This window comes from Poromitra crassiceps (assembly GCF_964638095.1).
Source record: "Poromitra crassiceps genome assembly, chromosome: 5".
NCBI lineage: Eukaryota > Metazoa > Chordata > Actinopteri > Beryciformes > Melamphaidae > Poromitra > Poromitra crassiceps.
The window spans coordinates 52,631,192-52,648,998 of NC_139642.1; the positions used below are offsets into that span (position 1 = coordinate 52,631,192).

Here is a 17,807-nt window from a genome sequence, read left to right on the forward strand (position 1 = left end):
GGAAATATGCTAGGTTTCAAACAGTTCCCTAGCAACACAATTCCTGTGAAAACCGTCCATATTCAACATTTTCATTTTATGATATGATATCTATGGGTAGCCCTCGTACAAATATAACAAAAGTAACATGAAACAGAAAGGTCCCAGGAGAATAACAACACACACTGATCACGTTTTTACCCCTGAGGCATTTTATCCCACATTTCAAAAAGAAGGTAAAATATTTTCTCAAGGAGAAAGTGTACATTATTTAAAGTTACTGGTATATACAGTACAGTCGCCCAAAGCCTCGGGACGTCTAGTGTTAACGCTCACACAGCTGACAGCTGTGTGAGCGTTAACACTAGAAGAGCCAGAATTATTCCATAATAACTACTGGCCGGAAGCGGTAATTTTGACCTCTATATTCCGCACTCTATAATCTCTCATGATAAAGACCCAATTGAGAGATTAATGCATTTATTGTGTTAAAATATCTTTTAAAATGACGAAATAACACCAAAATGTGCATTTTAACAAGTTTAAGTGCCAATGTGCATTTTAACAAGTTTAAATAAGTGGCAGAATTCCATAACTATTAGAACAGGCAGTCATTTTTACTGATAGATTCCTTCTAGATTATTTGGCTTTGGTGTAATTCATATAAAAACAGTTTTAAATGGAAATACATGCACTTTTAGTAAAAGTCAGGTACCAACAGCATGGTATCTTTTAATCCAGCAAAGAGTTATTGCACACACACACACACACACACACACACACACACACACACACACACACACACACACACACACACACACACACACACACACACACACACACACATATACGGTATATATACGGTATATATATGGTTGTCAAAATGACCACCATGGCTGTTCTGAGAGAGTGAGACTTGTCAAGGCTGGAGTGAGGGAGGAAGGAAGCCAGGAAGGTCACTCCCTTTAGAAGAACATGGGAGGTGTCTCTGCGTATATATAGTCATTACTGTCAGAGCAGACCGCACAGTACAGCACAGCTCCTCCCATTTCCTCCTATACAATACAAATTAATCCTCTTTCGCTTTCTCTGCTATCAGCTGATCTTCTGTGCAACTGGCTTTTTAAATAGGACCTGTATGATTATGGAATTTACTTTAATGGACTTTGCAGAGTTTTACTTCCAAAAAGTCGATTGGATGACATGCATCATGTGTTTGCTGCATGGGAGTCTAGCTCTGTGTGGTGGTGTTTGAATGAGATGAACAGAGGGGCTCCACACTTGGGTGGGCATGTTTTAAAATCACACAGCGGCATACCTGGGTGGCACACAACACAGGAAGTGACCCCATTTCAACTACTTCCTGTTATTGGTTATTGGTTATTCACAGGCCACAGATGCTGTGTGTGACTGCCGGTCATTTCATTTTTTCCCCCATTTATTTCACAGGAACAGTGCATATTAATAAACAGTGCATGTTAAAAACACCATAAACATGCCAGCATTAGCCAGGAGGCTAGTTTCCACCTGTAGTCCTCCCTGGCCAGGTGTGAAGTTAGCATCCTAAAATCAAGAAACACGTTTAAAAACAATAGACATGCAGTAAGGCATATCAATCATAGTAAAGATAAAACACATACCGACATGCGCTGGATAGGACACTGACATGGGCAGTAATAAAGCAGAGTAAATTACGGTTCAGCAACAGGACAACACAGCACTAGTACAGTCACAGTACTGCAGACATAAGCACTACTGACATAGGCAAAGACAGACATGAGCAGCAAGACAACACTACAGGCAAAGACATGCGGCAGGACAACAGCAGCACCACATAAGCACTACTGACATAGGCAAAGACCGACATGAGCAACAGGGCAGCAGATAACACCAAGGTAAGTTCAGCAATGGGGCACACAGAATGGCATCCAAACTAGTGCTGGCAGACTTGGTTGTGTTCTTAGCGCTCTAGAAAATGACCTGTAGGTGGTGACTTCTCTGATGTGGGCTGCTACAGCATTCCATTCATGTGCTGCTTTCATTGAAAAGCCTGATTGACTAAAGGCAGATTTTCTCAGAGGGAGAATGCAGTTTCCTCTTGTAAATATGATTTGTGTTTCCTCGTTGCCTAACAAAGCAACTGAGTGGGGGAGGATGCCATGAACAACTTTATAGTGTTGTTCATGTTGTGTAGTGCATGTTAGATCAGGTGTTCCCAGCTTGTTGATTCTAGTGGCCTCAGGGTTGAGCTACTTGCCTGTGACCAGCTTGTTAAACAGTAAGTTATCTGTGATATGATCATGGCATTCATATATATTCTTGACCATATTACAAACCTCAGACTGAGTTTTAAAGGAGAGAGTTGAGTCTGTGGCAGGCCATGACTGAGATATTTAACTTCTTTGACAACTTCTACTCCTACTCTTTGTCCAAGTGCAAGTATGTGTGGCTCAACAGTGTTGCTAGTTTTCTTTGTGTAGTGCATGGCAGTGGTCTTTGACACATTTAATTGTAGACAGCAATGGTTGAACCATTCATGGGTGAGTGAAGAGGATTCTCAAACCTACTAGCTCTTCTTCTGCAGAATGTGTGGTAGACGTGTGGCTGTGGCCCCTCCCCACCTTGCTCCTCCCCTGGTGAAGCGTATATGTGTGTTTGTGTGTGTGCGCGTGTAAGTGGGTGTACTCTCTGTGTGTGTGGGCACAATAGTGTGTGACAGCCAGAGCGTTTGTGCAAAGTAGTTGGCTGGTCAGGTGCCAAAGCAGAGACAGCAGGTCTGGGGAGGCAGGTGGGAGAGAAGTAGCACAACAGAAAGAAGAAAAAAAAGGGCGAGGGAGCAAGAATAGACAGGCTTCTCTCCACAGAGAGAGAGAGAGAGAGAGAGAGAGAGGCTGCAGAGACAGCTATAGACACGTGGATCCATCTCCCTAAAGAGTCAGAGAGACAGGGGGAGAAAGAGAGAGAGAGAGAGAGAGAGAGACACTGACAGCAAGCACGGAGCCAGAGAGCGAGAGCTGCTGAGAAGTTCACTCTGTCAACATGCTGAAGAGGAGGAGAAGCGTGTCATTCGCTGGATTTGGATGGTATGTTGCTTTCTCACTGGATGCTGATGTCTGTGTGAATGTGTGACTATAGTGAATCTGTGACGGCTCTCCATTTCTGACCAGATAATTTCCAGATATGAGATATGGTTTTATTGCCTAGTATCTGGCGTGACATGAACTCCAGATCGTAGAAGTATAAAGTGGTCCCATTCTGGAGTTGGGAATGCTCCGAACATGAAATCTGTAACTCATGATCGGAGAGTACTATCCACTATCATCATATTTGGATCATACAGTGTCTTGGAGTATTCTGGCAATATTGTCTCGGGATTCTTAAGGTTTTTGCACACTCTGTGTGTGTGTGTGTGTGTGTGTGTGTGTGTGTGTGTGTGTCTGTCTGTCTGTCTGTCTACAGTATGCGTGCACATGTTTTTTGATTGTACTGATTATGAATGAATGAATGCATTTAATTGATGCATCTTAAAAAAAGGGTGTACACTGCTGTACAGTCATATGTGTATGCTCACATGTGCATGTTGTATTGGTATGGGCGTGTGCCGTGCAAAAGTAAACTATTTCCCTGAGAAGAAAGGAAGGATGGGTGGAGGACTCAGACTGCTCTCACACCTCTAACCTCTGTGTATATGTGGGTTGCAACACGTGTGTGTGTCTGTGTGTGTGTGTGTGTGTGTGTGTGTGTGTGTGTGTGTGTGTGTGTGTGTGTGTGTGTGTGTGTGTGTGTGTGTGTGTGTGTGTGTGTCAAGGATGCACAGTATATCAGCAATCATATCTGTATCAGCTGATGCTAGTATTTTTTATATACAGTATATCAGTATTGGTCTGATGAGCAAAATAACAGCAATGTTAATATTGGTGCTGTATCAGCCAAAACTTTCATATTGAGAGGAAAGCATGCAGTAAATCTATGATTTATGAGCTTTTCCAAATGTTTTTGGAAATAAAGAAAGACATAACATTTAAAAACTCTCACACTGTTTATATGTGTTTGTCAGTATGTACAAAATGTGATTCTCATAGAAACTTGTTGATAAAACGGATACACGGATACTGTAGTTGCGGTCCTTGATTGTGATTGGCTGAGCCGCGTTAGGAAGCCATTGTGTGCGTGTGTCTTGGTCTCACTTGGTGCTGTCTCCGGGCTTGGAGGGATCACTGAGAATGAACAGGCTGCTTTGTCTGCTGTTGGCCTCTGTGTGTTATTGTTGTTGCTACTGTGTGTGTTATGGGACACACACTCCAGTAGCACTCCTCTCGGCAGGCGTGTGTGTGTGTGTGTGTGTGTGTGTGTGTGTGTGTGTGTGTGTGTGTGTGTGTGTGTAGGTGTGTGTGTGTCTGTGTGTGTGTGTGTGTATGTGTGTGTCAGCAGGCAGGAGTGTGTTCTCCTGCTCCATTTGCCAAACAAGTGCTCCCGTGATGCAGCGCTAAAGAAGCTGCCAGAAAGCCCATTTCCAGCTGAATGAGTGTTTTGCGTTGGCGCCCCCGCTGGCCGTCACTCTGAAACTGAAGCGGTGCTTCAGAGCACTTAACCTTCCCAGCTGGGTTCTGGCTGCGCATAGATGCCAGGCAGGGCTGGAACCAGTGGAAACAGACAGGGCTGGAACCAGATCTGGGCTAGATCTGGGCTCGGCCGATACATGTGCAGCCTCCGATACATGTCCAGCCGCTTCTTTTCACCTGACAGCGAGGTTTTTCACCGGCAGGATGTAGTGCATAGGAGGATCACACTATTCCCCCCTAGTCCTCCCAGGGACTGGTGAGGCGCTATAGTGCAGCGACCAGGACACATGCCCCAACAGTTCTTCCCACCCACAGACACGGCTAGTGGTGTCTGTTGGAACGTCTGACCAAGCCAGAAGTGCCACTACAGGGTATTGAACCCAGGTCTTCGTGGGGGTAGGCCTTTGGATGGTTATACAGACACAGACACATCTAGTACAGAGGCATAGATGATCGTTTACATGCAGGAGAGTTGCTTTGGCACCTGCTTGAAGTTGCAGCAGTTGAATCAGATGGTGATGTAGTAGCAAATGTAGAGATGGTTGTGAGGGGGCAGGCCATTTGTTATACAGTATATCAATAATTTAATTAGCCAGGCCATCTGGTAAGCTTTATGGATGAGAGAAAATGTCCTTTCCTATGAAGGAAAGACTATATAGTGAGTCTGAAGTACAGACAGAAAGCAAAGCATTGCCTTCATCTACAAAGTCTGCGTTGACGTATATGAGGCTTTGATTTGTTTGATGAGTTCGCCCTCAGCTGGGTGGTGAATTTTCTCCATTGCTGCTTAGACGATAAGCCTTCTGCGAGCCAGACTTACAGCTCCAGAATGATGCTCACTCTTCATGGTGCAGGACCAGGGAGGCTGGAACAGAATTATGCTCACTCTTCATGGTGCAGGACCAGGGAGGCTGGAACAGAATGATGCTCACTCTTCATGGTGCAGGACCAGGGAGGCTGGAACAGATTGATGTTCACTCTTCATGGTGCAGGACCAGGGAGGCTGGAACAGAATGATGCTCACTCTTCATGGTGCAGGACCAGGGAGGCTGGAACAGATTGATGTTCACTCTTCATGGTGCAGGACCAGGGAGGCTGGAACAGAATAATGTTCACTCTTCATGGTGCAGGACCAGGGAGGCTGGAACAGAATAATGTTCACTCTTCATGGTGCAGGACCAGGGAGGCTGGAACAGATTGATGTTCACTCTTCATGGTGCAGGACCAGGGAGGCTGGAACAGAATGATGCTCACTCTTCATGGTGCAGGACCAGGGAGGCTGGAACAGGATGATGCTCACTCTTCATGGTGCAGGACCAGGGAGGCTGGAACAGAATGATGCTCACTCTTCATGGTGCAGGACCATGGAGGCTGGAACAGAATGATGCTCACTCTTCATGGTGCAGGACCAGGGAGGCTGGAACAGAATGATGTTCACTCTTCATGGTGCAGGACCAGGGAGGCTGGAACAGAATGATGCTCACTCTTCATGGTGCAGGACCAGGGAGGCTAGAACAGAATGATGCTCACTCTTCATGGTGCAGGACCAGGGAGGCTGGAACAGGATGATGCTCACTCTTCATGGTGCAGGACCAGGGAGGCTGGAACAGAATGATGCTCACTCTTCATGGTGCAGGACCAGGGAGACTGGAACAGAATGATGTTCATTCTTCATGGTGCAGGACCAGGGAGGCTGGAACAGAATGATGCTCACTCTTCATGGTGCAGGACCAGGGAGGCTGGAACAGATTGATGTTCACTCTTCATGGTGCAGGACCAGGGAGGCTGGAACAGAATAATGTTCACTCTTCATGGTGCAGGACCAGGGAGGCTGGAACAGAATAATGTTCACTCTTCATGGTGCAGGACCAGGGAGGCTGGAACAGATTGATGTTCACTCTTCATGGTGCAGGACCAGGGAGGCTGGAACAGAATGATGCTCACTCTTCATGGTGCAGGACCAGGGAGGCTGGAACAGGATGATGCTCACTCTTCATGGTGCAGGACCAGGGAGGCTGGAACAGAATGATGCTCACTCTTCATGGTGCAGGACCATGGAGGCTGGAACAGAATGATGCTCACTCTTCATGGTGCAGGACCAGGGAGGCTGGAACAGAATGATGTTCACTCTTCATGGTGCAGGACCAGGGAGGCTGGAACAGAATGATGCTCACTCTTCATGGTGCAGGACCAGGGAGGCTAGAACAGAATGATGCTCACTCTTCATGGTGCAGGACCAGGGAGGCTGGAACAGGATGATGCTCACTCTTCATGGTGCAGGACCAGGGAGGCTGGAACAGAATGATGCTCACTCTTCATGGTGCAGGACCAGGGAGACTGGAACAGAATGATGTTCATTCTTCATGGTGCAGGACCAGGGAGGCTGGAACAGAATGATGCTCACTCTTCATGGTGCAGGACCAGGGAGGCTGGGACAGAATTATGCTCACTCTTCATGGTGCAGGACCAGAGAGGCTGGAACAGAATGATGCTCACTCTTCATGGTGCAGGACCAGGGAGGCTGGAACAGAATGATGCTCACTCTTCATGGTGCAGGACCAGGGAGGCTGGAACAGAATGATGTTCACTCTTCATGGTGCAGGACCAGGGAGGCTGGAACAGAATGATGCTCACTCTTCATGGTGCAGGACCAGGGAGACTGGAACAGAATGATGTTCATTCTTCATGGTGCAGGACCAGGGAGGCTGGAACAGAATGATGCTCACTCTTCATGGTGCAGGACCAGAGAGGCTGGAACAGAATGATGCTCACTCTTCATGGTGCAGGACCAGGGAGGCTGGAACAGAATGATGCTCACTCTTCATGGTGCAGGACCAGGGAGGCTGGAACAGAATAATGTTCACTCTTCATGGTGCAGGACCAGGGAGGCTGGAACAGAATGATGCTCACTCTTCATGGTGCAGGACCAGGGAGGCTGGAACAGAATGATGCTCACTCTTCATGGTGCAGGACCAGGGAGGCTGGAACAGAATGATGCTCACTCTTCATGGTGCAGGACCAGGGAGGCTGGAACAGAATGATGCTCACTCTTCATGGTGCAGGACCAGGGAGGCTGGAACAGAATGATGCTCACTCTTCATGGTGCAGGACCAGGGAGGCTGGAACACGTCACTGTAGCATAGCAAATGAACTGTGAAGTAGCCAACGGGAACCAGTGTGTTTGATATATTTTTTATTGTTTTATGTGACTATAGGCGATTGCGGTTCATCATTCATCAAGAACCAAGCCTATAAAAGCAATCTCTTGCTAAAGCATCTAGCTTTGAAGCCTCTGATGATGTGGAAGTGACTGTATCTCTTCTGCATAAATTAGTTTCTTTTGCATAAACGATTACACAAGATGTTAACACTCTAACCCCAGTATTCTGACATTTGCATATCTAGCTTGTTGTACTGTAGCATCTGTGAAGAATATCCCTGCTCTCCGTCTCTTATAGCCTCTGGGGAGGCTGTTGTAAAAGGATGTTGTTGTTCGAATCATTTAAAACCCCCGGAAATATTCAAATTTTATTTAAAGTGGTTGGGTGGCAAGGAAGCTGGCGCAGTGAGAATAGTGTGTGTGTGTGTGTGTGTGTGTGTGTGTGTGTGTGTGTGTGTGTGTGTGTGTGTGTGTGTGTGTGTGTGTGTGTGTGTGTCTGTGCGTGACTGTGCATACATACATGCATATGTATTTGAGTGAGAAAGATCGTGATTCATTCTGCACGGTTCAGTCACCAAATTAACACAGGGTTCAAGAATTAATGCCACAACATGTCAAAGCATTTAAAAAAGAGGAGAAACACAAAACGCTCATATCCATACACATTTTCAAATCAGTTAGAAATAAATTTTACTTTGAATGCACATTTGTACATTTTCCATGAACAAAGGCTCAAGCGTATTCAGTATCTCTGCACAGAGAGCTTTGCAAAGTGCAACAGTGCCATTAAGTTACTTGCTATGAGCTCTCCAACTGCACTGCAGCACAAACCCCTGCTGTCACTGGCATTAAACAACATGGTAAAATAACGCCGTTTAAATTCACAGGAAAATGTAATTTATCATAGGTAATGTCCTGACAGCGGGGTGTTTTTAGTTTGTACAGTCTGTAGTGAGGCGTGCATAACACCCTTATTATAAACAAGAGTTGACACCTGTCATAACTGGTCTGTCAGCTTGTGGCATGCAGATAATGATAGGTGACCTCATATCAAGTCAGCTGCCATAGAACATGCTCTCTGCTATGAATTGACTACGTATGAATCAAAGCAGTGTTACAGCAGGTTGTGGGCCGGTTTGCTTGTTTGCATCAAAGATAGAATACATCATGAAGAGAACTGACCATTAGTTGCACGTCTGCATGTGTCAGAAGAATCCATTTGATGTATACATCACTGAAGATGTGAGCAGTTTGTATCGGAGACATGATCAGTACTCTCTTTTCTTACTGTGTTTTTCCCCTTTCTCTCTCCCTCCTTCTCCAGGATCGACAAGGCCAGTTTGGGTGTGCTGAAATCCAGGTACGTTCTTCCAGTCTTAAAAAAAAAAAAAGAACTAACCTGAACTAAACTTGTACCACTGTTCCTTCAGAAGTTGTAGTTGTCATAGACTGTGTTGCATAGTTGATTGCTCTATTGCTGACAAAAATGTGTTATTGTAAATCGCTTTGGATAAAAGCGTCTGCCAAATGACGTAATGTAATGTAATGTAATCTTGGTTAGTGGCTGTGGCTCCTTGCTGCTAAATTTCCCAAATGTATCTTTTAACATCAAATTAATACACATACTGTATAATATTCATATTAAAGTCAGTCAAGCAAAGACCAAATTTATACTAAAGTGCCTTTGGATTTCCAAGGAAGCATCACTGTGCAATGTGCAGCATCTCTCAAATGGAGATTAAAGACCAGCTTTTGCAACATCAACTTTGAAGCATAGTTGTTGACCTCACCCTGCTTCATTTTACCCCCCGTCATACCGATTGGTTTTGACCAAAATCTCAACGATACTGACGTCTTGTTAACTGGGTGCACTGCTCTCCAGTACAGTCCTACTGCACTACAGGGCCCATACACCTACAAAGCACCCAAAGCATGTCTTCTTCAATGAAAATGATCTAAAGCCATACCTGTCTTGTACCTTGGCCTTTGACTAATAGGCAATATACACCAGATTCGTTACGGCTGGGTTGCGGATCCGGTAAAACTGCCGGATCGACTCTCGCCCATGTTAATAGATGGGCGATACATGCAGTACGGACAAATTACGCACCTGTTCTATTTTTGGCGGATTCTGCATCCGTGACAGATGACATGAGTGTGGGTGTGTTCGCAGCCATACCGGAGGCGGTGGCCCTTAGCACTTACTTGTTTACTCTACATGTACCTGGCATGTGCCGAATGAAGCATGAGTTAGTTGTCAGGTCATGGCAAAAAATAAAGTATACACGTGTCTCATCAGCAACATGTGTACTGTAAACAGTCTTTAGGTGTTTTGGGGTTGATTGTGGCGTGCGCATTGACCCTATAGGACTATTTATACCATGTTATGTAAGTGATTTGTCCCTAACTGCTGTAGGACAATTTGAAGGTACATTTGCTTTCAGATGAGACCACCTGTAGTCTTCTCCTCTAGACATAGCCACACTGTTACAATGTAGATACCGTAGAGCCCCTGTAACTGGCTGCGGTGTCCCTTATCGCTCTGCTGCTGACTCTGTTTATGTTTTGATTCGTTGGACTGGAGCCATTTATCATTCTCACTCACTGACTGGCTGCACTTATCTCTCTAAGAGGTTATTATTATTAAATTCAGGCAGGGAAAGAGCCTATATTTCATGTGCAAGTTAAATTATTCAGGGATTATTTGGGATATTCATGATCTGTTCGGTCAAATCACTTCTGCATTGGAGCTCTAAGCAAAATGGACACAATGTTGCACAGGTGTGTGTACCTGCTGGCCCATGCACTGTCCTTTGAAGCTGATTCAAGGAGGAGCCTGTCTTTGTTTAAACAGGTTGCCGTAGCAATGAGAGTTGAAGGGTTTGTGTGTGTGTGTGTGTGTGTGTGTGTGTGTGTGTGTGTGTGTGTGTGTGTGTGTGTGTGTGTGTGTGTGTGTGTTCAGTATAAGTATCATGCAGTATCTTACATGCAGACGAAAGCAACAGTCTACGCTAACCTGGCACCAGAGCACACTGCTTTTCTCTGTATCAGTCCCTCAGTCATCGAGTCAGACTCACATTGAACTCCTCTCACCTCATATTATGACAAAACCTTTCATCTTCTCCTATTTTATGTTTCCCCAATTTGCTGTGTTCATCTGTCACCTGCCATCTTTGGCGTCTCTCTCCCTGTCCATAATCGCTGTATGGCGCCCCCTGTTGAAACACTGCCACTCCACTACCGGCTTTATTTGTGGACTTATTCATGGATTGAAGATCTTTTTTCCACCCACTCCTTAAAGGGACAGCTCACCCTAAAATCCCAAATACATATTTTTCCTCTCACCTGTAGTGCTATTTATCCATCTACTGTATATCGTTTTGGGATAGTTGCCTGAGTTTTGGAGATATCGGCCTCAGAGTTGTCTGCCTTCTCTCCAATACAATGGAACTGGATGGCACTCGGCTTGTAGTGCTCGAAGCGCCAAAAAAACACATTTGAAAAACTCAACAGCATTGTCTCTTTCCAGAAATCATGACCCGGTTACTCAAAATAATGCATATGGGTACTGCAAGTTGAGAAAATACGGTATATACTATGCACAAGTCAAACTTGTCAATAGATAATCTATATGGATATTTACAGGGTCAAAATGGTGGATTTGGTCTTCAAAGGTCATTACGATAAGCCTGTCTGTGGTCCTGTAGGCGTTGCACCTGTCTGAAATGACTAAGCTGTTATAGAGCTGCAGCAGGTGAAACCAATTCAGGATGAGCTGAATGATGACAAATTGGACTCGAGGTCCTTAGCGGTCTGTCATCTGAGTCCATCGTCTGTCTCTGTCCCCGACCAGGTGTCTAGACTGTCTGCTCTGTAGTGCCTCTGAATATGAATGAGTGAGTCGTGACTCTGCCTCGACTATTAGCGCTGGCCTGCTGGGCTCCGTGTGTGCGCGTGTGTGTGTGTGTGTGCGTGTGCGTGCGCGCGTGTGCGTGCGCGTGCGTGTGCGTGCGTGCGTGTGCTCCCATCAAAACAAATCATACAGTGACAATCCTTTCAAAACATAAAAGTCAGTGCTGAGCCAGAGAGAGATCTGCCACTGGCCAGATCTCACTCTGCAGCGTCTGCACCTCATATGGTTCATTCCCTGTGTGATGGATGGGCTTTAGAGCCAAACTTGTGATGGCTCACAGTTTGAATCTTATGATGGCTCACAGTTTGAATCTTATGATGGCTCACAGTTTGAATCTTATGATGGCTCACAGTTTGAATCGAATGCATGAAAGAAAGATACCTTCCATCAGTGATACTCAACCCGAGGCTCTAGAGCCACATGAGGATCCTTTATGGGTGGCTGTGGCTCTTTTAAGTCCTACTTAAAATAAATAAAAACAACAACAAAACAGCAGAATTAATCTCCGGTGTCGCGCTCTGATTGCAGGCGCGTGAGACAGGTGCAAACTCTGTCACATTGGGAAAAGTAGCTTAGCATGAACCTAAAATGGCTAAAGAACGTAAGAAACACAAATATGAAGAGGAATATCGAACATTTAAAGTGGACTGAGAAGTTGAGTTTTTCTCTGTGTCCATGGGTTCAGGAAAATGCATCTCTCTGCTTTGTGATAACATTATTTCACCATTCAAAGGGTCCAATTTGCAACGACATGACAAAATAAAGCACCCAAGGCCCAGTAGGCCAATACCGACTTTCCAAAAGGTGGAGAGCTGAAGAGCTGGCGATACTCAAACTGAACCAAACTGGTTTGAGGGAGGAAAGGGATTGTGGCTCTTGCAAAAGTATTTTTTGTCAATGTGGCTCCTGAGTAGAGCAAGGTGGAGCACCACTGCCTTAGATGCATCAGAGAGGGAGCTGAGGAAGAAAGCTGCTGGGATAGATAGAATATAGAAAGAGCACGTTCCCTTCATAAAAAGCAGAGGGTAGACTCACCTGCTGCCCTCAGGGCAGCAGGTGTACGTTGTTGTGTTGTTGTTATTGTTGTCGTCGTCTCTTCTGCCCTTCACAACAACTCTTTTCATCCCACCCTCCTCCCCTCTCTTTCACTCTCTCACACACTCTCTGTCTCGTTCTCCATCCTTCACCCTCTTCCTCGCCTCGTCCTCTTCATCATTAATTCTGTGTCTCCGCCCCCTCTCCTCTTCCCATGGCGACTACAAAGTGGTCTCTCTGCATTCACCTTGCTCACAACACACAGCGCCTCATTAATAACTGCATAATCACACCTGTGTGTCTGTGTTAATTGTGCATGTCTGTATGAGTGTCTGCGTGCACACGCGCACACGCACACACACACACACACACACACACACACACACGCGCATGTGTTTGTGTGCTTTGTCTTGAAGTGGTGGTGGGGCTGAATGAATATTATAAGAGGACAAATAGACAGAATAGAGGAGAGAGAGGACAGAATATAGACACACAGGCACAGAAAGGCACCTCAGAAGATCCTGATATCCTGTAACGATGCGTCGCAAACTGTGGTGAGTAGACGCCTGTTCTTACTCTGTCTGCATATGCTTTCTTTTGCATGATTTACTTTACAATATAGAAGTCTATGTTTATAGATGACTTACAAAATGAGGGTTAGGGTTAGGGGGGGTGTAGGCTACTGTGATGAAATGATTGCTGTCATGACAGTGCTTTACCACATTTATTTAACTTAGCGTTTTTGAGTACTGGATCTTCAAAATATTGATTAATTTGAGGTTTTCCTATTTTCCAAAATAGATATTGATATGAGTATAAGCTATGTTTTGGAACCCATTATAAATTGCACAGCAAAACATGTTATCGACGGATTATAGGCTAAGTCTGATTGATCAAATTAAAAAGTAGATCCCTTGCATTTACAGAACTTAATTCCACTGCACAGTTTCATATTTCATTTGCAAACACTCTTCTCTCAGCATATGCCTTATAGGCTACTGCAATCTCCAACCTACTAAATTGTTATCCCATACGTTGGCTGAGTACAGTAGAGTAGAATAGAATACACCAGATTAAAATAGAGAGCGAGAGAGTGTGTGTGTGTGTGTGTGTGTGTGTGTGTGTGTGTGTGTGTGTGTGTGTGTGTGTGTGTGTGTGTGTGTGTGTGTGTGTGTGTCTATGTGTGTCTGTGTGTGTGAGAGAGTGTGTTTGTGTGTGTGCTAAGGTAAAGGGTCATGACCTCATCATGTTGCTCCCAGCTGACAGGTGTTGCTTCAGGATGTACGGTCGATGTTGCTCATAAAGCTCCTCTGTCAACACGGTCCACCACACATCAAATACAACGCTTTTCAACTCAAACCTTTTATTGAGCATACCACATGTGAATTAGGTGACACAAACTTTGCGACTTTTTGATGTCTCGGGGAGTGTCATCTTAATAATATACTATCTCTGGTGTCATCTGACAAGCTTCTGTCAGTCACTTTTGTAACTGTCTACCTGCCTGTCTCTCTCTGTCCAGGTGCCAGTCTCCTCTCGTGTGTGTGTGTGTGTGTGTGTGTGTGTGTGTGTGTGTGTGTGTGTGTGTGTGTGTGTGTGTGTGTGTGTGTGTGTGTGTGTGCGTGCCTATGAGCGCCTATGAGCATAGCCAGCTGCTGCCAATTAGACATTAACGCCTGTCAGACAACATTTCCGTCCCCCTCAATCCGTTTTCACCCACCGCCTACAGCGTTGGGCAAAGCACGACCCTTAGGTGTGGATTAGCAATTTGATTGGACAAGAGGGATCCTACGAGTGCCGTTATTTCACAATAACGCACTGGCGCTTCACTGTGTGTAGATCACTCCGCTTCGCAGCTGCTCTAATCAACAAAACGCTTCACAGCTGTAGAGTAGACAGTAGTAAAGTAGACAGCCTGCAGTTAATTAGGCTGATTAGGCTACATTTTCAGCAAAGCAGAAAGCTGAGGGGACTATTTTTGTTGGCGGAGGAATAAATACAGAAATCATATATTTTCTCAGCTTTTTGTCATTTTTTTGATCAGCTTTGTTTAATAGAACTGTTGTATAAAAGCAATATCACACTCGAGGTCGTGCTGTTGTTGTCTAATATTGGCACTGCTGTGATTATCTTCGGCACTCGGCCTGCGGCCTCGTGCCTGCGACCGAATCACAGCAGTGGCAATATTAGCCAACAACCGTACTCCCTCTCATGTGATATTGCTTAAATACCACGGCCTGTCGTGATCTATTGCTTAAATCTACCCTTCATTTTGTTGATTCACTGCTGTACTTTTAGCATGACTTTTAGTCTTCTTTCACAACCTCTCCAATGCGTCAATACTATGAAACAGCCTTATTTGTCTGGATTCTCCTATACATCCATTCGGAAGAGAAAGGATACATTATTTATCGGCAAAGAAAAATACACCATGTCCAGCAGGAATGGCTTGTTGCGGGGAGTGACAGAGTGAGATGTGTGACAGGGTGAGGAGTGACAGAGTGAGATGTGTGACAGGGTGAGGAGTGACAGAGTGAGATGTGTGACAGGGTGAGGAGTGACAGAGTGAGATGTGTGACAGGGTGAGGAGTGACAGAGTGAGATGTGTGACAGGGTGAGGAGTGACAGAGTGAGATGTGTGACAGGGTGAGGAGTGACAGAGTGAGATGTGTGACAGGGTGAGGAGTGACAGAGTGAGATGTGTGACAGGGTGAGGAGTGACAGAGTGAGATGTGTGACAGGGAGAGGCTGAAGCCTCTAACACACTGGGCGCGTCAGACGCTCGCGTTTTGAAGTCCACCCATTGTTTTAAAGGGCCGAACGCGCACCAAGAGCGTTACTATCAGCGTCAAACTGCCTGCCTGTACTAACCTGTTTACATTTTTGTGCGTCAAATGAGGTTCCAGCAGCGACCAAAGTGCTCTGAGCCCCACCCCCCACCCCCACCCCCCCCTCTCTGCCCACTTTCATAGCCTATCCCTGGATGTCATGATGAGATTAGTTTGCTGAAAGTTTGGACAGAATGATTGCATCATTTTCTCCCGCAGCGCTGCCTTTTTTCCTCCCCCTCTGCACAGCAGACAGGTAGGATGATCCAACAGCCTCTGAATGACAGCGGCACAAAACTATGGTATAACAACTTTTTTTTCATCGGTCATTGTGCCTGCCAGTGCCTACTGTACATGTAAATTAGTGGCCTTTCCCCCCAAAAATACTGATGGTTCTGTCATTCTGTGGTGTATACATTTCAGATCAGATCTGATGCTTGCAGTGCGCTATAGGGGCAGAAATTGACGCGCGTCAAGTTTCGCTCCCTGTGCGTTTGGGGCTTGAGAGGGAACAACAGTGGAGGAATAGGGCTAAATGTGGAAAATATAGAGGCCCTTTTTGAAGAAAAGGCATCTAGTACATCTCCTCCTTTTTGAGCCAGGTGTAAATGTTATCTGTCTATTTATAGCATCGTGGAAAAGAGCTCACGGCCTGCTGCTATTTCTGGAAGCCTGGCATTTACTCTAGCTCCCGGTGCCTTCTATATAACCAGCTGAGGGCACCAAAACAAGCATGTGGCTATAAGTCTGCTGTGATTATATTGACTTTAGGTGATGGCTTAATCCAGCTGGAGGGGGTGCTCTTATAGTGAGCGTGGAATCAACAGTCACTAGTCACACACAGGCTGTATACAACCATAATGAGCCGGGGCCGCTTTATTGTGTTCTGCTCATTCCAAGCAGTCGTTACCGTCTGTTATCTAAGGCCAGGCTTACCAATGGACGACAGAAGTGCAATCAGCTTTTATCCAACACCCAGTGGCCCAATAAGACGGTAAGCTGGCGGTTACAGTAGGGAGCCAGGGTTCATCTGATGTTTATCATCATTATTCCCGTTACACAAGTGTCACTTCACTTTTCTATTCTGGGACGCGTTGTGGCCTTAGCCCTCGTCTTTGTCCCCGTGTGGGCTTCTGCATTTCGGTGGTTACATACTGTGCATGACATAGAGGGTTGCGCGGGCGTGAGAAGCGGGTAGAGGAAGAGAGGTCAGAGAAGGTCGTGGAGATGAGCGCTGTGATGTGGCAAGTGGTGGAGACACACCCAGCCTCATGAGGCCAGGTCAGGATGTTGTACTTCCTCTCCTCTCACGCCTCAAGCGCTAGCAAGACTTGATGACTGGATGCAAAGCAGCACGTGTAATAGATTGCACTTGTTGATGAAGAAATACTATCGGTGTCCATTTCAAAATGGCAATCATATAGTCAAATTTGAGATGACAGCTGAATATATTTAGCCTTCTAAAAACCAATCCCTGATAATGTGAGCTCACATTGTGTCTCGCTCTACCTATCAGTCTGGACTTCATGCCGCTCATAGGCATGGGTCGATTTCCGGTTTTACCGGTTCGGTTCGGTGTACGAGCCCAAACTGGTTTGATCACGTGCGAACCGAAAAAAAAACGTGCAGTCGCATTACAGTCATTTACACACCAAAAACGTATTTTTTCTTCTTCTTTTTTTAGTGGTAAAATTCGATATACCGGTTTGATACGTTTTTTTGGGGAATATCGAACCGATTTCAAAATTTTCAAACCGACCCATGCCTAGCCGCTCACACTGATCTCAGTGGGCGGGAGTACTTGCCTTGACAGACAACACCTTCAGCCAATCAGTGTCGCCAAATCCAATCCAAATCGACTTGAAAGAACCGCAAAAACGTCTTTTCCCTCGAGAAACCCGGCTGGTGCATACTCTTGTTCTCGTTTAATTGTTGTTATTGAGTCTATTGCTGCAATAACTGCACTTATTTAGTTTACTCTACTGGTTACGTTGTCAACTACAATGCAGGTCCCTGATTGGCCTGGGCACTTTCTGAAAATCACTGGGGGCAGGCTGGAGGCCAGACTGATCCACAGAATGAAACAACGGTTTACCAGGCTAGACTACTATATTGTCCTTAATAGTATAATATATCATGATCCTCCCTGGATGTAGCCTGCTTGCATTGTTTCTCATATTGTGCTCTGAGCTACAGTGCATGTGTGTCCCCAGCCAGGTACAGTAGACTAGAGAACAGCTCAAATCACTCATCTCAGTTTGATTTTGAATCTGCTTTAAGTGTAAAGAAAGGAGAAGAAATCTCCATCCAAGTGATTCAGTCTGTCCTAT

General features: G+C 45.5%; 1 protein-coding gene across 1 annotated transcript in view; it reads left to right on the plus strand.

Annotated features, from left to right (window-relative positions):
* Window positions 1-2,775: 2,775 nt before the first annotated feature.
* Window positions 2,776-17,807, plus strand: part of rap1gap2a (RAP1 GTPase activating protein 2a) — a gene marked incomplete at its 5' end in the record, with an annotated part of 118,599 nt that continues 103,567 nt past the window's right edge. The window contains 2 exons of the mRNA XM_083637548.1: window positions 2,776-3,062; window positions 9,026-9,061. Coding sequence (XP_083493674.1) covers window positions 3,019-3,062; window positions 9,026-9,061 — 80 coding nt within the window. The remainder of the gene's footprint in view (window positions 3,063-9,025; window positions 9,062-17,807) is intronic.